Here is a 26,717-nt window from a genome sequence, read left to right as displayed (position 1 = left end):
AGTGAGGAGAGATGTTAGATGTGCATATGTAGCATTTTGCACACATACATATACGCACACATCTGTCTTTCATAATTTGTAGCTTGATCTTTCTATAGTTTCTATACTTGAGGACAAGTGCGTGCTCATGTTCTCTCTCATAATAAGCCTCCTCTTACAAATGGGAAGAGATTGGGACCTTTTTTTGACAAATAAATATCAGATCAGGTTTCTTTTGTACTGAAGAACCTAGGTGTTGCACTTAGAATAAGCTATGCAAATTTTAATCTGCATAATGTTCTGACTGTACCATTAAAACTCTTGAATAATTAACAGTTGCTTTGCATTGAGAAGGAAGGCAGAGGCCAAAGCAGAAGAAGAGACAAATAAACAGCCAAGAATGAACAGCCCTAGAAAGAAGGGGAATTGTACAAATGTGAGAATGCACATCTCATCAGCTGGATATATGGGAAACTTCATAAACCTTTTCTCTCTCCCAGAAAATGCTTAGAACACTACTTCTATAGAAAGGACAGGGATTTTAAACTAAGAATTACTAGCATCTTCCCAGCGTAATGCATATATACCCATGGAAATACTACCCAGGTTTGTACAACAGAGCAGTGAATACTAGAAGCTTGTTTTACTTTGTTAAAGGAGAAATAATTATAAAAGCAATGTTGTACCAGTCACCATTGACCTGAACACTATCTTGCATATTTTCTCTTTAGGGAAATCTTGCTTGTGTGAAAGGAAGGGTGATCTACTGTTTGTCTCTAATTTCCTCCAGAAAAGCTACCCCTTGTCCAATGCATTTAATGTTGGAAATATTAACTATAACAAGCTGGTTGATAATATGATTTCTTAAAAACACATGTACAGAGATACTTGAATGCACATTGTAATGAATCAAGAGCATGTGTGTATACTATAGACACCTGCATGTGCGTGTGCGTGCATGCACACACACACACACACAGTTTCCTCTGGAAGCTGAATCCTCCTGTTTTCCTTGTCAGCAAAATGTCAGTTTGCCCACATGCTTTCTCACTTAAAGGACATTCTGTCCCCTCTTTGCCAAGGCAGTATTTTTAGTGTGCTCTAAGCATTGAGCAAATGCCAATCGGATGTTGTCGGATGCTGCTGCCTCACTCCCACAGACCATCAGTGCTTCCCACCACCATCCCCACATTGAGATCTTAGTAATTTACTGCTGTGGTTGTGATGCTGCAGTGGCATTTGGAACATACTGAATTCCCTGATGGAAAATCCAGTCTAATATTTGGGAAAGTTAGTATGAAGAGCAAAATACAAAAAACACGGAAAACTGCTCTGTGCCACATCATATGTACAGTTCATTCTGTCTGGCTTCTCTCAGTTTTGCCTACTCACAAAGGGCAGGGAACTTTCCAGGTGTTTTGCACCGTAGCTTCCACAATTTCTTTCTTTGCTGGCTGGATCTGATTGGAACTGAAGTTCAACCCATTTGAAAAGTGTCAAGTCCTTATCCCTGCTCCATACCAACAGGCAGTGGTTGCCTGGAGTGGATATTTCCCAGCCCTTCTCAGAGATAACAGGGATTAAAGTTGAGAAGGTGCTGCAAGCAATTCCTAGGAAATTTACTTGGAATGGGAAGGTGTACTTGTCCACTGAAGGCAATATCCAGTTCGACATCTGTTGGGATACTCTTATTTTTTAGCATGCAATCCTTAATAAATCATCTTAGCTTTCTTTGGGAAAGAAAGTACTGCATATTTTCAGAATCTTGAAGCGGATGATTTTCTATGAGTTCCCTATGCCAATTATAAAACCCTAAGCCCTCTTTGGCACCCAAGGTCTAGACAGTGGATGACAACCACACAAAACAAGCCTGAGAGATGCTGAAGGACACTGTTGAAAATAGCTTGATGGGTGGATGATCTCCTGGAACATTGCCCATGAGGCTCATAGTCTTAAAATAGACTCCTACTTATTGTTGTTATTGTTAAGCATACAATAACTACAGTAACAGTTCTTATTGTTCCTCCTTGAACGCTTAATACAACTTCAAGAAACAGCGGCGTTTCTGTCCAAACACATCCCAAAGTCAGATATGTTGTATGGGTTCCTTTCTTTCAGGCCTACCAGGTAAATGTTTAGCCATGCTTTGTTCCAGGTGGTGAGTTTCCGAAAAACTGGGAAGCAAAACAAACCCCAGATCTACAAGTGATGAAAAATGAAGTGGAAAAGGGTGTTTTTTAAAAACTACATTCATTAAACACTTATTAAACATGAAATGGCAAATCTTTTCAGCAGTCCAGATTTTTTTCTTGTGGTAGAAATTTTGAAGCAAAACTGTTGGTAGTACAATAGCCCACCTCTGTGCTTTGTGAAAGCAACAATGCGTTTATGAATTACTAAGAGACTCTGATACAGTTTTCATCTAAAGCAGTGTTTCTCAACCTTGGCAACTTTAAGATGTGTGGACTTCAACTCCCAGAATTCCCCAGCCAGCACATGCTGGCTGGGGAATTCTGGGAGTTGGTCCACACATCTTAAAGTTGCCATGGTTGAGAAACATTGGTCTAAAGCAGGCTGTCCAAACACTAATGTTGTTTTGTGTGTGCGCACTGTTTCCTCTTTCTCCTCCTTCTCCTTTCTCCACCCTGAGCTGCACTTTGATCTGTGCAAACTCCAGATCATAGTGTCTGCTGGCCTTCTGCCTAACCTCTTTCTCCAGCCTAAGGAATAGGCAGTTTGACGTCTTAGTCTTTTCCATGCAAATCGTTTGCCCCCTGTGCTGAATGGATGTGGGATGGAAGAATTTCTACAGACTCTCTTACTGTTTTTCCTGTCCTTCTATCACAACAGTTTTAGACAGAGCATTTATTTTTTAAGGCAGCTCCCTCAGATCAAAAGGCTCACGCAGCTTCCCAATGTGAGCAGGACTAATCTGGGATAATTACTATATCAACTCGGGCTGACATACAGATCTCATTAAACAAATTGCGTGGTGGTAGCTTTTTGGAAAGAGAGGAAAAAAACACTTGAAGGAGCTGCTTGAGGAGGAGGTACGTTGGCATTCACACAGCACACATTGCTCTCATTAGGCGGCTGTTCCTGTGATAGGATTCCCTGGGGAATCTCTGTTGTGGAAATTAGTCTTGCAGGAACTGTACACCAGCATTCTCAAGGACAGAAATTTTCCTTGACTGTCCTGAAAATGTTAAAGGAAATTTTTCCTTTAAACAAAAAGTGGACTTATACCCCACAATTCTTATTGTTTTTGTTATGGCCCTCCTATTCAAATAACTGAAGGGCTTACACATAATACAGAGCAAGCATTTGTTTTTGTTTCTGTTCCAGAGGACATGTTTTAAGACTTAGAGGAAGATAAATTTCAGGAGAGACTTACTGATTAGAACAGTTCAGAGTTTAAATTAATTAACTGGGGGGATGGTGGGTTCTCCCTTGTTCGGGATCTTAAAGAAAGGTTGGTTAGCCATCCATGAGGTGCTTGACTTCTTAATTTTTGACCTGAACCAGTGTTGTTTAAATGGAATGAAAGGTACCCTCCACTTTTATGATTTTATTATCACCTTGTAAGATACAAATATGTAATGTAATGTTGAGAATTATTTGGAAATATTGAAGAACAAATGGTTGTCATTAATAATAAATAATGACAAATAATTGAATTCATAAAGCTTTAAGCATATTTCAAATTTTAATGTAAAACTGCACCAAAAGGTGCCTGAAGCATCTTTATAATGCTGACAGCCAGTATTTGACTACAGGATATCCATTCTAATTCTTCATTAATAACAATACATATGCAAACTCAGTTACTCTAAATTTTCCACTTGGGAATTCTGTGGCATGTGATTCAGAAATGAAAATTAGGGAACTTTTTCAGAGATTTCTTAATACTATTGACTAACCAGCTCCCAGCTGGGAAATCTATAGCAGCTGAAGTGACATGCAAGGTTTTATAGCATCACCAAATAATTTTTTTTTTTAACCCTATGGTGATACAGATGATTTGTGTGGCTTAGCCTAGGAAGAGCATCTCAACAGCTCTTGAGTGTTTTTCTTTGTTTTTGAAGATTGGAAATGTCTATGTTTTCCTTATCTAGAACATAGCTTATCACCAGGCACCATGTTATTTCCATTAATGTATCACATTCTGGGGTAAACCATTGAGCACAAAATGCTTTAAAAGCCTATTGGAAACAATTGTAAGTTGCTCTCATGTCTCCCCAGCGCTTTCTCTGAGCACAAAGCCTTTATTGTGAGGTGACATTTCACCATGCTTTCCCCCCTTCCATAAATGCCGAGAATTAGAGCATCTCCTCCCCTCCCCCTTGCTTTTTACAGCTTCTGCTTTAAAAGCAACAGCCACCTTCAGTTTGTGGCAAACCTCTGGAATATATTATTTGTTAGCTGTGATTTGTTAATTAGATCCCGTACTTTCTGTGCTGCTTTAAAAATGTACTGGGCATTGCAGACGTGCAAAGAGCTTGGGTTGGCAAGAGATATTTGTTCCAGATGTTCAGTGATTTTAATGACTGTAGTCAGTGATATGCATCCTATTTTCCAGATATAAAAATTTAACCATCAGCCTCTACAGTCAATCAGAGCAAGGATGAAGGTGATGGGAATTTGTTGCTTTTTAGCATTTAAGGGGAAAAAAGGCATCCTTGGTTCTAAAGACACATGATAAAAGACGAGTAAACATTCAGCTGCCATGTTACTGTTTTAATTCTTAGGCAGACCTAAGCATCCCATACGTAAAACCATTTATAACCAAATTAGCAGCAATGGAATTAGTTATTCAGTGACAACTCAGTGTACAGGGCTGAATCCCATAATCTTTCTCAGGCATCCATTGTCTTTTACTGACAACCTCCATTTAACAGTCTTGGTTTTCTAGTACCTTTTCCTGGTAGAACCAAGAAGTCTTTGTCGTTTGAGGATGCCTTTCTTTAGAGTTCAGTCTCTTTGCTTAAATAGAGAGAGGGAAAATGACATCTTGATCTCATCTGTCAGTAGACATCAAATACGTTGCATAACCTGCTGTATCTTATACTACAGAACTAGGCAACCTTCTGGAAAGGGCATAGTTGGCATTTTGTTGGGTGCAATTAAAAAAATGGGTGCTATGTTGGGCCTGATGAGTTAAAAAACAGTTATACCACATAGTGAACCAGCCTCCTTGGATGTTCTTTACTATCTCAATGGAATGCTTAAGGGGCTCAGAGGCATTCCCATAAATAAATGTAAGGGAAAAGCTGATACTTTGCTTTGCAGCATGTCTCCTTCCTACTTAATTATTTTTATTAAAAGAATATGTTTTTAAAAGTCAGGAGCATTTTTCGGCACATTGTGCCTGTTATACCTCAGCTGGTAAGGTTTATTTGAACTGTTAATATTTTATCAAATTTAATTTCAAGTACATTTTAAAGAAGTAGCCATTGCTTTTTGAATTTGTGTATAGGTAGAATCCTAGACTACCACAGGAACTTGAGTCAAATCCCAATTTAGCTATGATGTTCACCAGAGGACCTTGGGCCAGTGGCCCATTTTTCAGTCTAATCCACTTCAAAGGATTGTTGTGAAGATAACACATGGAAGTACATGCCCTGTGTTTCTTAGAGAAAGGGAGAGGGGTTAAAAATTCATTAGCTGCTTCATTAATTTTGATGATAGTGCAGTCTCAGAAAATGTATAACTCTTGATTTGAGGGTCAAGCTATAAAAGTACTATTCTTATCCATGCTGTTCCATAACACATGTTTCACTATTCAGAAGAATGAGTTACTGGAATCCTGAAGCAGAGAAATGAATTAAATATGAGGCTTCTAAGTTATGGATGCCATTTTTAAAAAGAAAAAATGATATTTCTATACAATTAAAGACATACGCACATACCACACATACATATTTTTCCTGGCTTGTATATAATAGCCTTCCCCACGTTGGCAGAACTGCAGCTAATGGACTGCCTAGGAATTCTGCAATTTATAATTCCAATGCATCTGAAGGCCAGTAGGTTAGAGAACACCAAGCTAATATATCAGCCAGAAATTTTTCAGCCTGTACTTTCATTTTGTCATTCTCGCGTCATTTTTTTTGTTGTTGTTGTTAGGGAGGATTCAAATTTGTGGGTCCCAAAATGTGCTTCCTTATTCTGCCTAACTTGTGAATCATTCTGCAGGATGCATGCTTTCCGTGGCATTTTTAGATGCAGAGCTTCTCTTTCTCTTCCTCTTTTTTTAAGAGAAGGAATCAGATATAAATCTACCCCTATTATACTTTATTTTTAGCAGGCAAGTTGCATTATTATCTTGGATTACATAACAGTCTTTTGTAAGAGATTTTGCTTCATTAGAGGATTCAGCAGCAAAGCAGAAAGATGGGAAGGAATTCAGGGAAGATGAGCAAAACAATTTACACCACTCCAGCTGTTACTTTTCTTTTCCTTTCAGCTTCCCACCCCATTAAAACCCACTTTGGGTCAAAGGCCTATATTAGAGGGATGCTACATCATAAGCATGATCGCACAGTCCTTGTTTTTCTGGCAGACAACACCTCCTTTAATTCCTTGAGGTGATTTGGCCCCCATGCCTTTTCTGAGTAAATCTGCAGCACATAGCTGCAGAAGTAACATTGGGATAAAATTGAGATGGCGTTTCCGGGAAAGCTGAGTTACTTACAAGCAAGCCACCTCTTGCTTAAAAAGCTCTGAGCCATTACAATGATAAATAAAACCGACTCTCTGTAAATAGGTCTGGCTCAACAATGTTTGTGCTAGACTTCTGTTTGGTCTGTTTGATCTGTTAACCTTGGGGGGATTTTCAATTGCCATCTCTTGTCAGCTTGATAAGGTCAGAGAGATGGGAGGGCTCTTAGCTAGAAAGCTAGTCTCCTGATTCTTCGCTTAAGGACAGGAGATTATTCTGTATATACATACCATTCTCTTAAATTGACATAGTCCTCCATCTCTGAATTAAATGCAGGCAGAGTAATCTGCCGAGTTCTTGGTGCTGTTGGAGCTTGGTTGTTTGATTGCAGAAGTTTCATTACCCAACTAGGTAACATCATCAGTGCAAGTGAGTGTGGGGTTTTGCTCCCTATTTGTATACAGTAGCTTGCCCTGTACAGTGTTAGTGGGGCTGTGGTTTTCTCCTTGGTAGTTTTTTGATTAGGGTATTGTTTTCTGTTTTATTGTTTGTCTGGTGTTAATTCCTGTTTATCTGGGTGTTGGCTGCTGGAAGGAACAGCTAAGAAGGAAAAAAAAGACCAGAACACATCCCCTCCAGCAGATCTTAAGATCTTACCACTCCTTCCTCCAAAGTTTAATGAACCAGGGGGCTATATTTAGTGAAGTAAACTGTATTCCACAAAGGTTTATGTCAGAGTAGTCTTTTAGATGTCACAGAGAACATTATTATCCTTATTGATGAGATTTTATTTCCTGCTTCTTTTGGAGCTATTCATAACCCCAACATTGCTAAAGTAATCCAAATTCTGAAGACACGTTTTCTATTCAGTTATTTCTCATAAATATGTTTTGCCACTAGCTTTATGTTATACTTTATTTTCACCTTTCTTTGTTGTGGCTTTAGTTTTAAAAAATAAGTATTAGCAAGTGATGTCATAAGAGGGAATGCATAGGTTCAGAGAAAGGGTTCTAACAACATGTAGAGGAACAGAAATTCTATACCTCTGTTGTTTGAGAATAATAAATAAACAATTTCAAAAGAACTAGTGCTCTTGGGCTGGATGGCTTACATGCTGCATATTAAAAGTATCTTTCAGAAAAGATTGTGCATTTGCTGTTATATTTTATGAATGTTTTCAGCAGAGGTGAGGAACCTCCAACTCATTGGCCAGTTGGATCTGGTCTTCTGCTCTGCTCTTTTCTGCTTCCACACTTAGTGTGCCAGTTAAGCATAGGAAAATTTTCACGTTGTGCAAATGGCATCTTTTTTCAAGGTCTTACTATGATGGGGACATTTTGTGATTTGTGAATTTTCTGATATACATTTTGTACCACTGAAGTAGATTAAGTAGGATGAATTGTAGATTATAACAAAAAAATATAGTGAACAGGCTTTAATAAAACAAGCATTCAATAAAAGGGATTTGTTGAAATTTTTATAGTTATATGATTCTCCAAAGTGTGTATTTGGGTGAATGATTCATCCCCAAAGTGAATGGAAGTTTTAGATTGAACTGTAGCCATATTCTGAAGAAGGGGAAGACAACTTTCTCAGTTTGAAATCATATTCTCTTTTATAGAATCTTCCAGAAATTACACACATACACACATTAATTTTTTATATTACTACCAGTAGGTAATTTTCTAAAATCTAATGTCAAATTATACATTATTTTGCATCAGCCAATAAGAAGTGGGAAAACAGATGAAAGTTTGAAGAGAGGAGAACATTCTGGAATAGATTAAGAGCATGGGCTAAAGTTCCATTTGCTTGAGCACAGGTGAGGTTTTTTTCCTTCGCATCGTGCTTATGGTCCACCCAGGGCCACATGGCTACCTATTTTGTAAGACAAGATAAAGAATTAGATTAATCCTTAGGACTCTCATAATTGGTCTTCTGATATTTCTTGTCTCTTTGGCATAATATTCTTAGTCCTTTTGTTTACTCTTGGATGAAAAGATGGTATCTATATCTGAGTTATTTGTTGGTGAGACTAATCAGTTTTAATTTCATTTGATGAGGCAAAATTTGAATTGTGAAAATGTATGCCAGAATAAAACAATTCTATGTTGTGGCTCCTTAAATGTTAGAAATATGTCCTCTTCCATAAAGTACATTATCTCTATTTACTTCTCTTGTACTTTGGCCTTTCTGCTTTACTGCTTTTCATACTTGGAATATCCTGTCTCCAGCCAAGTCATAAAATGATAGAATCCTGCAATGCTATATTGGTCTAATCTGATTTATACTGGGGGTTGGGAGGAATGGGCCATATTTGAATGCTCTGCTGTCTAAAACAAAACAAAACAAAATACTTCTTTTTAAAAATGGAATAGTTCAGTCCAGTCTTAGCTGTCTGTTTTCTATTTGAAGATCAACTTAGATTTAAAATATTGTATTTTATATTATTTATATTAAAAGATTCCTCAACTGTATTCTAGAGTGACATAATACTTTCTTCTATACATTTGTGTTATGAGAATACAATAACATCTAGCCCGTCCTCAAAAGGGATGGGAAGTTAGCATTGTAATATGAATGGAATAATTTTGCACTTTGAAATTACTATTCAGTCTCAAATGTAGTTGCACTTTAAAACTGACATCTTTTTGAATTTAAAATGACATATATGCATGTTCCTTTTAGGGGAAATCTATATAAAATGCTTATGATTACAGTACTCAAGCAGGTTCTTTTTTCAAACTGATGCAAAAAATAGACAAACTTAAGTTTGGAAAAATAAGAAAGTGAACAAAATTAAACTTAATAAATATCATCTCTAAGAACAACTTCTTCAGCAAGGACTAACACCAACTCTGGGTGTTATATTAAATCAGCAATACAGGCCATAACCCTACTCTAACTTTCATTAAAACACTAAACAGATTGGCAAATAAAACTAAACAGTCACCCATTGTTCATCATTAGGAGCCAACAGTCTGCTGAAAAAATATGGTTTAAAGTGCCTTCCAGAATTCCAGAAGAGAAGAGGACAGATGTACCTTGGAGGTCATTCATATATAGGCAGCAGCACGGAGGTCATTCTAAAAATAAAAGCAGTGTGCTCCATTACATGGGGGCCACCACAGAGAAAGCCTGTCTTCCAGCCTATACCCCTCATATCTCTGATAGGGGACAGACCTTGAGAAAATCCATTTAAGATGTCTAGACAGGACAGGCAGAATCATACTGGGCAAGGTTACCCCTTGGGCCCAGAAGCCTACTAGCAACCAGCGCAAACACCTTGAGATAGGTATAACTCTGCAGTCTCAGATTTCCACTGCTAGCAGTCTGGTTGAACATTCTGCCACCAGCATGTTGCAGTAGTCCACTTGTATAGTAGTCCGGGCATAAATTACCATCACCAAGGCTTTCTGATCCAAGCAGGGCTGTAACTGGCACACTAGCCAAAACTAAGCAGAGGCCCTGCAACCATTACCTCCTGCTGCTGTTCAGCCAGGAGACGTGAATCCCAAGTCATGCATCTGTTCCTTCAGGGAACAGGGTTGCATGTGTTTGGCTGGATTCAAGAAATGGTTACTATCTCTTTGAGGAAGAACATGTTGCCCCCATCTTTCTTGAAACAGGTGGTAGTGCATAGAACAACCACTGGAATTGATAGTTCCAGAAAGCCAAGATGGTTATGGACAAACAGTAATTCCGTCTTGCTAGGGTTTAGCCTGAGCTTGTTTCTTTGTATCTATGGCCTTACACTTTCCAGAAATCAAGTTATCCAATATGGCTAGATCTTCAAGAGAGTATGCACTACCACCTGTTTCAAGAAAGATGGGGGCAACATGTTCTTCCTCAAAGAGATAGTAACCATTTCTTGAATCCAGCCAAACACATGCAACCCTAGTCAACCTTCAATCATTTTTAGTTCCAGAAAAGAATTTTGTATACTTCTTATATAAATGTGCTTTCTTCTGATGTGATTATGGGCTCACATATTGGCTTGATGGAACATCCACCTTGGGGGGCAACACCTAAGCTTGGCTGGTTGTGAAAAATAAAATAGAGTTAGTAATGCTGGATGGGAGGACCCCCATCCAAAAAAAATCCCAGGGCTGTAAGCTAGACTGAGAAGTCAAAGGAACATCCTGCAAACAGCAGTAGCAAACCACATCTGGATTGTTGCCAAGAAAACTACAGAGTCCTGCCCATGAAGTCAGTAAAAGTCACACTTGACTTGAAGGAGATTTTTTTATTTAATGCCAAATATATGCACTGATAATAAAACAGGCAGTTTTGAAAAATCCATAAAGGAGGGCGAAGTGTCAGGATTTGCACAAAGGCAAAGAAAGTTATGCAGTGCTGTTCTTCCTGCAAAGGAGAAACAAAAAAGCTATATTAGATTGGTGGAAATTCATTTTAACGTTTTGTTTGGTTGGAGAGGACAGCTGAAGAGGTGCTGTTGTCGATAAGCACTGTGAACAGAGAGCCAAATTTAACATCTTCCTCTGGCTCCAGATAATTTACCCAGCAGAAAAGGTTTTCATGTGTTTGAATATATCGTCGCTGTTTATTCAAACCCAATATTAGGAGCTGCTCAGAAAAACACAGAAGGCCATTGTGAGAAAGTCACTGCCTCTTTAATGAGCTGCTAACTTCTGTGTGAAGAATTTAAGAAGTGGAGCAGAAATCAAGGACAAGGCATAACAATGAGGTACAGACTGTTCCAGTTTTGTCTATATATGGCAATTAGGTACAGAATAAATAGAGCTGATGCAGAAATATATTGATGGTTCAGTCCTACACATATCTATTCAGAAGCAAGCACCATTAAGTTCAGCAGAGCGTACTGCCAGATCAATGGTGTCGGCTTGCAGTCTAAAATAAATATTTAAATTCTGCATATTCCTGATTCCGTCCGTGCATGGAACTGTACGGTTCATATGACTTCCCCTGCCACCAGCTGCACTGTGTAAGATTCAAAGTTCCCACTCCCCTTTTGTATAAACCAGCAATTAAAACTACAGTCATTATATAATTTACTTCAGAAGAGTGATCCCACTGGCTTTAGTGAATCTCTTTTGGAAATACATGATTCATAGAATTGCACTTTAAATAACACTACTAGAAACTCAGGCTGAGATGAGACTCTTGAACCTGCTGTTTTTCCATTCACAGTCTTCCTTTTTCTGTTGTAGGTGGACGCATATGCTCCTTTTCCCCTTGCATCGAGCAAGTTCAAAGGACCTGTTTGGCTTTGGAGGAACATGGCTTTACTGAAATTAGTACTTCGGAGATCCTGCTCAGAGTGTACAACGTTCGAACAATTAGTTTGCCAATGCCTGATCTTGGAAAAACAGCTAAGGATAATTCCAACACTGGAGTTGATGGAGGCAACCTATCAAATGAAGATGCCTCGTATCCAAGTCTTCAGCAGGGAACTATACAATTTAAGAGTGGTGTGCCGCTTAGGGAAATGGTGGGTCACACAGGCTATTTGACCTTTGCTACTAAAAGCCTATTTTAAATACAGGCTAGAGAGGTTTTCTGCTGCCTGCCCTCTGAATATAGTTTTCCCAGCTCTTTGCTTCCTGGCAATTCCATATATAGTCAGATTGATATTTCATTTAAATAGCTATGCAGGAGCACTAACCAGATCAGCCTTGGCAATAGGCTGTTGTTCTGAAACAGTGCTCGGCTAGTTGTCAGGTAGGAAGATGGATTAACAGCTGATAGGTGCAGTTTGGAATTTACAAAGTAAAAGTCACAGGAATGAGAACACACACACACACACACACACACACACACACACACACACACATATATATATATATATATATATATATATATATATATATGGCTTTGTTTTGCTTCCTGACATTTTTCCCCTCCAAGAGGGTATGCCATGAGGATTTTTTTTTCATGCCTGAATATTTGCTTTTGAAATATATTGTATTAATTAAAAAAAAATATATGAAAGAGGCCTAGTGTGGCTTTCAACTAAGGCTGCTAGAAACCACATCATGCCAAGTAAACACGTTTTTTATTCTTATCCAAAAGTGCTTCAGAGTGCACAGGGAGATACACAAGGCTCTTCTTGCTAGTTCCTTAAACCAAATGCATCTTTTTCTGGGAACACACAACTGCATTCTGCATTTGAACCCAACCCCATGGAAAGACAAAGCTGCTTTCAGTAATTGTCAAAGGGGCTACGACGTGTGCATCCCAAGCACTCCAAAGTACCTGTTGACTTTTGAATCCAGTGTGGTACAGCCCTGATACATGAAGGCGCTGGCTTTGCCCCTCACTAGTGAAGAAAAGGAATAAAGCATGGATTCATTAGAGTCTTTCTGTATAGAAATATGCTGAAATTGCTAAAGGTACAATTTATCAGGCCACAGGTATTACCTGCGATTACATGGGGACATTCTCTAGATCAGTGTTTCTGACTTACTGGCTGTGGAATTCTGGGAGTTGAAGTCCACACATCTGAAAGCTGCCAAGGTTGAGAAACACCGCTCTAGATATAGAGCATACCTTTACATCTAACGTGCACACACAGCTCATGAGTGCAATCAGTTTCCTTATTTGCTTCACTGGGTGGGTATCATTCGGATACACTATTTCACTTTTGTAGATGTGTGTCCTTCCATTGGAATGAATGGAGAAGCCCTTTAGAGTGAAGCAACCCTGTAGCTCGATCCATCCAGGGAGTGGTTTGATTTAACGTAGTGCATGAGCCCATTCAAGACATGACTTGTTCAGGAAGTTCTAATCTGGCTTATCATAGCTGCGTGAGCCCGGTCGGTGTGTGTATTGAGTGCTATCATGTCAAAGTCAGGCTGAAGAATCCTGTTGACATCCATGGTAAGCTTGGAGTGCTTCGTTTTAGGTCAGTGTTGTCCAAACCTGGCCACTTTAAGATGAGTGGACTTCAACTCCCAGAATTCCACAGCCAGCCATGCTGGCTGGGGAATTCTGGGAGTTGAAGTCCACTCATCTTAAAGTGGCCAAGTTTGGACAACACTGTTTAGGTTGTCATTCTCAAGCCCTATGGTCTGGAACAAGCCAGTATAAATCACTGGGGCTACCTCTTGGAGTAAGTCACTTAAGGCTTATCTTCAGAGTAACTTTCCATAAGAGAACACAGCCAGTTTTCTCCTTATCAGTGGAATTCAACACATTTGCTACAGACAAGGTGGTCAAAGGGTTCTCTGACGTTGGAAACCACAGGTACAGGTTTTCATGATGGAATACAGTTGCTACTTTCCACCTGTAGCAATACCATTCAGGAACATTCGCACCACTTCATCTACTCATGTGGATAAATTCTAAGTACAAATACAGATCTGTGTGGTCATAAATAAATGGCTATGTTTGCAATAGCCTCGTCTCTTATTCCCTGCCATCAAATGTTGTCTTTGTTTGATCGCTCTTATATGTAAGAGGTAATTTTATTTATCACCACAAATGGTTTAAGATTAAATTCTTTTTGGAGCTTTCTTGCATTGAGGAGTTTTATCTCCCTGGACAGTTGATAAAATGAAGTGCGCAAGGTATATCTGCTCCAGGTACAAGCTGTTTAGTATATCTGCCTGAAATATGAATTTGGTTTTGCCCTTTTCTTGACAAGAAAAAACGTGATGAATCCTTGAACAGGTTACAGCTCTGGTGCTAATCTGTAACAGTTTAACGAAAGGTCCACCACTGACGGTAGTAAGATAAGACTTAAAGGACGGCTGAGCAGATTAAAAATCAGGAAAGCAAATCGTCTGAGCAGAGGCTGTTACATAAGTGGCCTATGACTGGCTTTTCTCCTCAGAAGAGGTGAAAATCTTTAATACGTGCTGCAACAAAATACTTTTGTAGGAAAGTAGGATAAAGCCGTTGCATCATTCATGGGGTAGCACAAGGGCTTGCCTGCAAAGGAAGAGAAAGCACACACCTGTACGAAGGCAAGGCCAGCTGAATTAGAAGTAGGAGGAAGAGCCCACTCAACCTGCTAACACCTCCGCAACTAATGCTACATGTTCTTCCTTGGAACATCTTGCACTTTGGGATGGAATCCATTGTAGAAATAGATTATAGGGATCCTGAGTGTGTCATCCTTCAGCACTTTAACACAATGTTTACTTGAAGTATTTTATTTGGAAAAAAATAACAAAGGGAAAATAGAAGACTGGAAGTATGAATGGAGCATGATATTAGCATGTTTGCTCCCATGGCTGCTTTGATTTTGTTCAGAACACCTTTAGCTAACTTTCCAAAACTCAAAGTAGCTTTCTGTAAATGGAAAGTTTGCCACATATTTGGCTCTTGAGCCCATTTCAGAATTGGAGAAACTCTCATGGGCAGCACTGCCGTGGGGGGCTAAGAAAAATCTCACTTGAGTTGAGCTTAGCTCCTAGCAACTATGTTCTTGGCAGCAAGAAAAATTTTTTTTGTCTTTATTACATTGTGGGATTCTTTTACTTCATGATCTAGCTAACAACTTGGACTTCAGGTTGTTTCCCATCCACGTATTAACCAAGGCTGACCCTTCATAGGTTCCAAGGTCAGGCAAGGTTATTTAACTTCTGCCAAATGACAAATTGTAAATAACAGTAAAATATCCATCTCCAGAGAAAAAAGAGGTGTGCCTCAAAAAAGAAATTAACACAATAAACTGGGCAATATAACACAAAGGTTAAAATAGTGTAACACTTGATGTTACAGAGGAACTAATGCAATTGTCCTATAGACAGTTCCTAGGAAGCAAAGGCTTATTTGGAAGAGAGGTTGCTAAGATGTTGCAGCCCAATTAAGGCCATCTCGGCCATGGAAACATACTGGGTGACTTTAGGCTGGTTGCCCTCTCAGCCCACACAAGGTTGTAGTTGTGGAGGTAAATGAATGTGATCCCATCTAAGCCAGCTTGAATGAAGAAAAGGCAAAATATAAATTTACTAAATAAAAAGCACAGTATTGCAAGTTTTCCAAGCACACTTGTCTACTGCTATCATTTAATTTTCATATTTTCTTGTAATGCCATAAATTCACAAGGAAAGAGAGAGAGAGAGAAAGGTATGTGGATTGTTACTATTATGCATTCAGGATGTTTCTTTTCTCAGATAATCTTGCATAGAAAGTGTGATGGTTTCTTCCACTGGGATGTTTCTTGGGCTTTAACCCAATCCGTCCTATAGTATTAAGTACTCTTCAGACCTCTGGCTGCATTGTGAACTGTGAACTGATCTTCAAAGAAGCTGTGTGGCACCAGCCAATCACACATTATATCCTGCTTTTCCTACAAGAAGAATATAAATTCCTTGCTTAGGTGATCTTCTTAGGCAACCTGCTAGAAGTGTATTACATAGCTTTAGGTCATTCACTCAACTGAAACACAAACTGGTTGTATGTAGTCAAGCCAAACCTTTATCTATCATTGAGAAATCCAGGAGAGTGGGTGAATTGCTAGATAAGTTGGAAGAAGGCAAATGTCTTCATCTTCAAAAAGAGGGGAAAAATTTTTAGGGAACTGCAGACCAATCATTCTGACACACCTGGGAAGATGCTAGTGCATATCATAAAGAGATCAACTTGTAAGCATCTTGAAAATTCACAGACATCACCATGAACTTGTTGAATCTTATATCTTTTAATTAGGTAACTGCCTTAATAAAGTGTGGGAATGCTGTAATTTAATGTCCTGACTTCTGCAAAAAATTTTACAATATAATATTTTGATTAGCAAACTAGTTAAATATCAGCTAGCTGGCAGAAGGTGATAAACAGCTGGCCTGAAAATCATATTCAAAGAGTGCTCAACAATAGTTCAATAGTTAAACTACATTAACCAAAGGAAGGGTAGTGAAATGTCTGCAAGAAAATCAAGCTCAGAAAGCATCAAGAACCAAACAGCTCAGTCTTGAGCAACATGTTCTCTTCTGTTCAAAGTTTACTTTCCAAATCACAGGAAGCAATTATTCAATTTTACCTTGCATTGATCAGACCCCACCTCGAGTGCTGTGTCCAGTTCTAGACATCACATTTTAAGAATAATTCAGACAAAGTGGAACATGTTCAGAAAAAGGTAATGAGGACAATCAAGGGATTGGAAAGTATATTCTATGAAGAGAGGTTTTAAAAATTGGGAATGTTTAACCTTGAGAGGAAAAGATGGGGGGTATCTGATAGCCCTCTCCAGATACCTGAAAGGATGTCACACAGAACAAGGTCAAGACCTAATCTCTTACATTCCAGAGTGCAGGACATGGTACAGTGGATTTAAGTTACAGGAAGGCAGACTAATTGAATGTGGGCGGGGGGGACTTCCTAGCAATGCAATTTGACTGTGGAACCAATTATTCAGAGAAGTGGTGGGCTCCCTTTCAGAGTATGTTTTCTTATAGAGGTTAAAAAGCCATCTGTCAGGGATGTTTGAAGCTGGAGTCTTGCACTGAACAGGAATAGGACTTGGTGGCCTAAATGGCCCCTTAACAAGTTTATGATTTTGTGCCAGATGCAAAAAATGAAACTCTCAAATCACTGAATTAGCACAAGGCAAAGTCAAAAGGTTGCAAGAAGGAGTAATGCAGTGTGGGTTAATTTACTGCAATACAAATGTGGCTACATTGAAAGAAGTTGGTGCCAAAAAGGGTGCATAAGCTAAATTCTGCCTTGAAAATTTGTCCCTCTTTACCTCTTATATTCAGTGCACTACAATTAATTGAGAAGTGTGTCAGAGCCTGTATTTGTTTTCTTTTTCTATCACAAATGAAAGATGAAAAACCCTGTTAAAAAGATCAGTTCAAAAATAAATGCTTTCTAAGAAAAAGGGGAGTATTCATTTCATTTTGGAGGCATCCTGATTTCTCAACCAGATAGTTTGTCACCTTTGGACTTCCTGTCAGTGAGGAAAAGAAAAGCAGACCTGTTTCCTAAACTGTGCCTTTGGTTCAATCAACTTCAGTATTTAGGTATCTGTTTGGTATGAATTTGTGATGAAATTCACTACCCCAGACAGACCCAGTGCATAATCTGGGGGTCCTCCTGGACTCACGACTCCTGCTTGAAGAGCAGGTGGCAGTCGTGGCTAGGCAGGCCTTTGCACGACTTCGTATTGTGCGGCAGTCCGCCCCTTCCTGGATCAGGGGGCCCTCCGCACGGTCACCCATGCCCTGGTCACCTCTGGGTTGGACTACTGTAATGTGCTCTACATGGGGCTACCCTTGAAGAGTATCCGGAAGCTACAGCTGGTGCAGAATGCAGCGGCGTGGACAGTTCTCAGTGCCCCTAGGAGGGCACATATAACACCGCTGTTGCATGAGCTGCATTGGTTGCCAGTTTGTTTCCGGGTCCAATTCAAGGTGTTGGTCATCACCTTTAAAGCCCTTCATGGCATGGGACCAGGTTATCTGAGGAACCATCTCGCCCCGGTTATTTCAGCCCACCCCACTCGGTCCAGCAGAAGGGGCAGGTTGCAGACCCCACCGGTCAAGGAATTTCGATTCTATGCTGCCCATCTCCCCCAGCGGGTGACTCTGGGTGGCTCACAATAACAAAAAAGAAAAAACACACCAATGTTTTTGGAGGGCCTTTTCTGCTGTGGCTCCCACCCTATGGAACATCTTGCCTCCCAAGGTCTGGTGTGCCCCCTCCCTCATGGCCTTCAGAAAAGGGGTTAAATCCTGGCTTTGCCAGAAGGCCTGGGGGCCAGATGGGGGCTCGCATCTGTGGAAATGGCTGGTGGGATGATGGGTTCTGGCTCCCCCCCCAGCATCTTGAAGGTGTTAGTGCTAAAATATACGGGGGGGGGGGTTAGGACATTTTTAATGTTTGTTTGGATTTTAATTATTTATGGATTTTAGCCACTGTTGGAGGAATTGGTGTGTTTTTTCTTTTTTGTTATTGTGAGCCACCCAGAGTCACCCGCTGGGGGAGATGGGCAGCATACAAGTTTAATAATAAATAAATAAATGGCCTTCAAAGAAATATCTTTCAAGATGAGATTTCTGGGAAGGACCTAGACAATGAACTTCGCATAGGGGTCTATGTATTCATCCTTCCTTTCTCATATACATGTCCCTTACACTAAAATAAATAATGTGTAATACAAGTGTTTAGCATTGCCAGCTTGATCATAAACTTCCCCAGTTTCCCCAAAATGTACATAAGGAGGGGGAGAGAGTTCTTAGAGGATAGCAAGGCATTGAGTAAAGTTAGTACTGTAGTGGAACAGAGGAGGACATGTGTATAGATGGATGCCTACCAGGTTAATATGTAATTTTTATTATTCTTTATTAAATGTATAGCCTATCTTTAATTAAAAATAGCAGTTGAGGCAATTAATAATAAAATATAAGGTATCATACAAACTAAAAGAAAAAGAAGAGATTTTAAAACACATTAGTAAAAGGGTAAGATACATTAACCACCAATTAAAATCTACTTCAGTATCTGAATGAGCTGAGAACAGAAGTGGGGGGGGGGATCCTCCGCTCAAGAAAGATGGCCAGTAACTTTAAAAGGTGATTAGACCAAGTGACAGAGATTAAGGTTCCTGTTGGCTACAAGTTGTATTATTTCTATATCAGAGGTAATGTATCTCTTAATACCAGCTGCAGATCACTACTATTATTAATACTTAATTCCAACAGTAGTTATCATGGTAATGCAGGAAAAATACCTAAACAAAATTATTCTTAAAATTCAATGTTTTATATGTAACTATCCAGGTAAATATTAAGAACTTCAACATTCTTAAGAAGCACATCATCTTGAAGGAAGTACAATTATACTAAGAAATGGTGGGAAACTCAGAATAAAAACAAAAGAGAAATGAAAGGCATTCTGATAGGTTAGTGCAGAAGGCCACATCCCATTATCATATCACCAGAGTCTTGCAAACAGTCAGAAGAATGTCTTCAATCAGCCAATTCTTCAGGCCTTTGCATCTCCTCAGGAGTAGCTTCTCTCTTCCAAGCCTGACTTGTCACATATTCACATAGATACAATTCAGATACCTATGATTTACGATACTTCTCAACAATTCTGAAACTACAATTTCCTAGCTTTAAGGCATCACCAATAATGCCCACAGTAATTGTATAGTTTTACTATTAACATCCCCAAATATTTCAGATCAAAGAATCCAAACATTTCTAAACAAATAATTTCTCACTTCTTGAGAAAATTCCCTAAAGGATAATTAGGTTTATCCCCTAAAGGATAAAACTGGTACATACTTGCAAATAATCAAAAGTAGACTTTTTAGTAAGCATGTTATTAAGGCCTTTCTGGAGCAGCTTCTTTCTTCCTAAACAAGACTGGGTTACTTGGAATCTCCCCAGAGCAGTCAGCCCATCCTAAAATGTGATCTCCCACTAGTGCCACAGGAAAGGAAGAAGGAAGGATCTTGCCTCATCCTATGCTATCTGTTGCAGATGTCGTAGATTATATGCCTGAAGCTAATACAATCTATGACAGTAATGCGGGTCACACTGGGAAATATAAACACAAGGGTGCAACTGTCCACCCGTCCTGCTGTTGAATTTCTAATTTGTCACTCTGAAAGAGGAAAATGTTGGACTAGTGGTTTCCCTAGCTGAAAGGGTTCTGCCTGGTGCAGGTGGTTAGATTGACAGCCTCTGTTCTTGCATGGGGAAATTTGCCCTCCCTTTACCTGGAGTCTGGATAGGGCAAAATAGGAGCAGGAGTGCACTATTTCTTTTCCAAAGCCACCTCTATTTTCAGGCTTCCAAAAGACCCTGTAAATAATGGTCACTTTAAGAAATCACATTAAAGACACTAGACACTGCTGCTTTAAGGAGCTGTCTCTTTAATGCAGCCACATTTTTTTCAGACCTGTACAAAAATCTGTAAAGAAATAAAGTTGTTTTTTAAAAGGGTTTATTTGCACTTTTGTGTGCTCCTAATAGCCCTTCTGAATCATTTTCAAAGCCTACACAGCCCTGCTGAACATTAGATTCTGAGTCTTTGATCTTCCTGAAAGCAAAAGTATTTGCAAAACAAAATGAAATGGGTAAAGGGTCCCATTTTTGCCCCAACAAACTGTAGTGTCCCTGTTTGACCCGAAGAAAAACTAAAAAGCATTGCCTGCTCAATAGCAGCTGCTCTTTGATATAAATTGCCTTTGGATATATTATGGCTTAAAGGTTTTAAAAGCTGGCATAAACTTTTAAAGTCCCTAGTAAGTTTCAGCTGGGCAGATCAAGTCATATGTGTATAATTTGTAACAGGATTTCAGGTGATCTGCAGTTGTGTTGCTTGACTATAATTCCCAATGTCCCCATCCAGTCCCAATACATATGGAGAGTATTGGCTGGGGAAGGATGGATAACAGCAGTGTTTTTCAAAGTTGGCAACTTTAAGATGTGTGGACTTCAACTCCCAGAATTCCCCTGCCATGCTGGCTAGGGAATTCTGGGAGTTGAAGTCCACACATCTTAAAGTTGCCAACTTTGAAAAACACTGGCTTCCAGGGCCATTCTCCTTCCCTCGGTTCCTTCCTCTCTGCAACATTGAGACAACCAAATGTTTGACCTTGAAAGACTTAGAAGCAAGAGCCCAATTACTGAATTCCACAGGAAAGCAATCTGGGCTTCGCGTTATTCTGCTGGGCTGCCTTCTTTCTTTAATCTGCTCTAAAGGTATGGGGTGGCAAAATGCCATTCCTCACACAAGTCTCTGCATGCCTCCTTTAGTGCAAAGTGTCTCTTTTGTCCTTCCTGACTGCAAGGAATTTCTCCAGCCTCCAAGCGGGTGCTTGGCATGTAACCAAGGCTGTAATGACCTGTTCTCTGCAGCTTGGTCTGAACACATGACAGCATCACTCTGCTGCTGAAATGAGTCTTGTCTGAACCTGTGAACTGCTAGGATGACAGCTGCTTACAGAAGAACTGTAGCTAATAATCAGGAATGGCATTTTAGCCCAAAACTGAACGTGCGGAGTCCAGCTAAACTTCTTTTTATTTCCCCTTGCTTCTTCCCCAGAATGCTAAATGGACACTGAGATCCTTACTGAGTATCAGAGATCCTGGTCTTTGCCAGACAATCAGAGTAGCTAGACAGAAAATTCTGGAAGTTGAAGTCCACACATCTTGAAGTTGCCAAGTTTGAAAAACATTGGTCTAGCAGCTTCTGGTGGTGAGGATAGCCCTTTGAAACTCCTTCCCTAAAGAAATAACATGGTGTCTCAGTGTCAGTTTTAAAGAAAGTATTTTATTGCTACTATGATTATTTTGCTGTATGGTTTAAATTCATCTTAAAGCATCTTTTGGAGGCCAGAATTGTCAGGGCAATGTGCCTTTAAAAACATTTTTTAAATCTGTTAATATTTTAATCAGTAGGAAAGAAGAAAGGGAAAGGAAATGGAAACCTATGCAGACTACATACAGTTTTTCATCAACTGGCAGGCTTGCTGGATGGATGGATGGATGGATGGATGGATGGATGGATGGATGGAACCAAAACAAAATAAAACAGCATTCCTGTTTTGCAGATGAGAAACTATTTTATCAGAGAGAGCATATCTTGGTGATGGAGTACATCGTTTGCATGCAAAGTGTTCTGTGTTCAATTCTTAGGATTTCTAGTTACTGTAAAAAGATCAGGTAGAAACTGAGAGGAAAAGACTCTTGCCGGAAATCCCAGAGAGTCTAATTTTTAAAACATCTATAAGATCTATAATCCATGGACAGCATCTGCGCTTATGCAATGCTTCTCAAACTGGACCATCAATGCAGAAAATAACTTGTTTGGGACAGAGAACTCTGTGAGTTGGGTGTGTATTTTATGAATTAGTTTTTCAGAATATTTATGGCTTGCTTGTCCCAAATATATAACTTTCTTTAACTTGAGTTTCCTGGCAGTTACATTAGTTAAATGACTATGAATACTGGGATTTGGAGAGAATAATTTTAATTTTCTGCTTGCTGCCTAGAACAAAGCCAAGAATACAAAAGAGAACTTCCATTTCCTGAAAATGAGCAAAACAAAGGTGGATGAGGAGGATGAATTTATGGCAGCAAAACTGCCAAAACCAATGCTCTTTTAGGAATATGGCAGCAGGATGAACATTTGGTGAAAAATATTGGAAGGAAAATAACTTAACCAGCTCTAGCACTAGCCAAAAAAAAAAAGACCTCCTCTCCTGAAACTCAATACCATTTCTGGGGCACCAAGAGTAGAACATCTCTATGCTTGTAATAGAGATCCCTTCTGATCTTCTATTTGCACGGCTGGATAGGGTGCCCTACAAAAACCATCCACTCCCCTAGAGACCTCAGGATTATGGCCTATGATCTACAAGCTCTAGTAATGAAAGTCAAGGAGCACAGTGAAAAAAATGGGATTAAAATTTAGTAATGACAATAGCTACAGCAATGAGCCTTAGAATTAACAATGAAGTTACTGAGGAGGTGGGATGTTTCTGTCTTTTAAGATCAACTACCAGCAATAAAGGAACCATCAGCCAAGAAATATGCTTCAAACTAGCACTTGGTAGAGTAGCAAAGAAGACCTGGAAAAAGATTTTCACATGTCAGAATTTGTCTATACCTACAAAGATCAGAATTGTGCAAGCCATAGTATTCCCTGTGACACTCAATGGAAGTGAAAGTTGGACTTTGAAGAAGCAGGATAGGAAGAGTATTGACACTTTTGAACTTTGGTTTTGGAGAAGACCCCTGAGAATTCCATGGACAGCCAAGAAAACAAACAAATGGATCATTGAACAAATCAACCCAGAGATCTCACTCAAGGCACAAAGTACCAGGCTTAGATTACCATATTTTGGACACATTATACAGATTTATATATGTTTATGTAGCTTGCTAGTGTCTCGTGAGCATAATCTGTTTTGTCATGACTGGCAACAAAAGCTGAACCAGATGGATTTTAATCTAGTATATCATAAGCAGTTCCAAAGTGACTTTTTTTTTAAGCTAAGCAATTCTGTAACCTTCATCACAGGTAATGATTGTTAGTCCAAATCATTAACTCCTCCACCACATTTCACATATTATTTTTAGAACTCTGTTACCTAGCAAAATGCATACCTATTCCCAGCTCCATAACTCCATATCTTGAAATATATGGGAAAAAATTTAATGACCTAGGCCTGGACTCTAGTTTTTCTTTATTATATAACTGAATAGGATGGAAATTAACAGCAGAATTTGTGAGCTGCAGATCTCAACTAAATATCCTGTTTCTAATTCTCACAACCAAGACCTAAGCACTGGTTTCCCGCATAGCTTTCCTAGTAGTTCAGACAGCTGAACTGAGATGGACCGTGGCAATCTTAGAGCTTCATATGTATAAAAGGAAAAGCAGGGGCAAGGAGAAATATGTTGTTGTCATTCTATTTTCTTCTTTGTTCCTTTATAAGCTATGTTTCTGCCTGCAAACAGAGTCCTAAATGAGAAAATATACCGATTTTTCTGTCCTCCACTATCCAGGGAAAAAAGAGTAATCTTTTAATTTAGCACACTGCAGTAGCAGCTGACAATTTGTCATTAAACACCTTTAGAACCTGGAAGAAATAAAGTAACTTGTAGGTTATGGCAGATTTATATAAGGAGACAATTAATTCTTCCAGACTGCAGACAAATACATACTGACATTACCAAGACTATGCAGATAGACAATATGTTCACTTGGATGTTACAGAGTTATTGATGAAGGCCCTGGGTAGATGCTTAACAATATGTTAACACATTTTTTGAAGGATTCCCCCCCCCCCACCTCTAGACAGAGATTCATAGCTTTATATTTGTTGATCCAGACCAGGGTTTCTTAACCTTGGTGGCTTAAAGATATGTGGACTTCAACTCCCACGGCTGGCTAGGGAATTCTGGGAGTTGAAGTCCACACATCTTCAAGTTGCCAAGGTTAAGAAACACTGATCTAGACTCATTATTGCATATGCAGGCCTTTCTCAATCTAAGCCCCTGTCTGATGTGTGGACTTCAATTCCCAGAATTCCCCATCCAGAATGGAGGCTGTAGACAATTCTGGAATTGTGGTCCAGATGTATGGAGGATACCAGTGTTAAAGAAGGTTGCTCTTTGTTAATGGACAATATTTTTCCAGGGTATCAGAGACATGTCTTTCCTGGTCTAAAATTGTCTAAAATTGAACCTACAGCCTTTTTAATGAAAAGCAGATCGTTTAACACTGACCCATAGCACTAGCAGTACTTTGTCTTGCCAGAATGCTTGAGAGGACAATACGATAACTGCACACTTGAGGATGGAAATATTTGCATATGTCATATGTTAATCACATTAAGTGGGCATTGTTTCCCAGGACCATGCTGCTCTTGGCAGTGAGAGAGTCCAGTTCTTTGAAACTGAGCTGTTCCTCTATATCTGACAGTCTCTGGTTCTACAGAACATATCCATGAGTTAGCTTAACTTGTGAGCAAAGAGTAATCTCTTCCCCATTTCTCCAGCCACTGCTCCCAAACTTAGCAGTTGATCCTTAGATTGCTGAATTTGGAAGGTGTTACAAGAAAAGCGGCAGTAGAGGACAGCTCTGAGAAGTGGTGGCGCTTCCTGCTTCTCTTGACACCCCTGCCAGCTCTGGTAGCCTCAGGATCAGCTGTCAGAATGAATAGGGGTGACAAAGAAGGGGGGGGAGCTCGCTCTTTAGCCATCAGTTCTCCAGTTGCACAGAGCTGATCCATGCAATTGGAGGCCTGGTAGCTAACAGATCCCTCTCCCCACTTCTTTTGCCAGCTTTCCCAGCATGGGCTCTGTACACTCAAAGTTGCTTTTTAGAAACTATATGAAATTACACAGCAATCACAGTTGTTTTCATATTACAGGCATTCATGTACAGGGATTCACAATGTAGATTGAGAGAATACTATTGCTCTGGCTCAGCATTTTTTAAAGTTTGTCTGGAGTGAAACCTGCTTTAGCCTGGGTGGTGAACTACTGGATTAATAAATACAATAAATTAAACTTTTATTTTACGTAATAATTTAATATAGAACCTAGAAGTGTGGGATGGGTAGAATTATAAAATGTATCAAATGAATAAAACATGTCAACTCTCATTTAATGAACTATATTTAAAATATATTTCTTTTTGATTCTAAATTGCATGAAGCTATCTTAAGAATATATGACAGAAGGAACAAATTTGTAAAAGCTCCTATGTGCTAACAACAGATAAAACTTGGGATGCATCATATGAGCTAAGAATGAATGGATTATTTTTTTTATAAATGCTCTTTAAATATTACCAATTTCCCTGAAGGCACCAAAAATTATCTTTATGACAACTTGTTTTGTTGTGCAAAAATACCCAGAATTAATTGAGAACCTTAACGCTATGGTGAATCAGACTAATATTCTTCCGGGCATAGTCTCATTAGAAAATGCTATTAGATGACTAAATAGTATTTTTTTAAAAGGTTACTAAGCATAAGCTTAAGAGGTAGATGACCAAGAAAATCTGAAAGACCTTAGGAATAATATTTGAAGGTTAAAGCATCAAGGTTGCTATAAACTAAGGCAAGTACAATAAGAGCAAGACATTGCTTGGCTTGGCTAAGTTTAAAAGACATCTGAAGATCAGTCATTTGCTTTACCACGTACAAAGGGTTATATGCAAATAAAAAATGCACCTAATAGCTTACTCAACAGAGAGGCAAAGTTCACTTTAATGCAGGTGACAGATTGGCAAAGATCTTATCAGCATACAACGCAATGGCTTTGTTTGATCCTTGCATATTGTGTGTAGGCTGGGTACAAAGAGGAAACAGAAATATTTCATTAAATGAAGGATTGATTAGCCTGCCTCTTTTGACTGATTATGTGTCATCAAATTAGTGTTGACTCTTAGTGACCGCACAGATAGATTTTCTCCAGGACAATCTGTCCCCAACCTGATCCTTCAGGTCTTCCAATAGTGTACCCGTTGTTGCTGATCATCCTGTTTTTCTTTCTTTTCACCTTTCCCAGCATTATGGACTTCTCCAGAGAGCTAGGTCTTCACATAATGTGTCCAAAATATGATAATTTGAGCCTGTTCATTTGTGCCTCAAGTGAGAACTCTGGGTTGAGAGATT

At 39.2% G+C, this 26,717-nt stretch overlaps 1 protein-coding gene and 1 long non-coding RNA gene across 2 annotated transcripts in view; one reads left to right on the top strand and one right to left on the bottom strand.

Moving 5' to 3' along the window:
• Window positions 1-17,419, top strand: part of TRMT61A (tRNA methyltransferase 61A) — a 50,285-nt gene extending 32,866 nt beyond the window's left edge. Inside the window, exon 4 of the mRNA XM_007437617.4 lies at window positions 11,833-17,419. Coding sequence (XP_007437679.1) covers window positions 11,833-12,161 — 329 coding nt within the window. The 3' untranslated portion in view covers window positions 12,162-17,419. The remainder of the gene's footprint in view (window positions 1-11,832) is intronic.
• LOC148214697 (uncharacterized) overlaps window positions 8,364-26,717 on the bottom strand; it is a 42,216-nt gene continuing 23,862 nt past the window's right edge. The window contains exons 2-3 of the long non-coding RNA XR_015797680.1: window positions 9,685-9,726; window positions 8,364-8,518 (exon numbers count right to left, since the gene is read on the bottom strand). This is a non-coding gene — a long non-coding RNA (uncharacterized LOC148214697). The remainder of the gene's footprint in view (window positions 8,519-9,684; window positions 9,727-26,717) is intronic.

This window comes from Python bivittatus, unplaced genomic scaffold, assembly GCF_059951505.1.
Source record: "Python bivittatus isolate LINGU-HERP-01145 unplaced genomic scaffold, Pbiv_v1 ctg000580_np1212, whole genome shotgun sequence".
Taxonomy (NCBI): domain Eukaryota; kingdom Metazoa; phylum Chordata; class Lepidosauria; order Squamata; family Pythonidae; genus Python; species Python bivittatus.
This window is presented reverse-complemented; position numbering and strand designations above follow the sequence as displayed.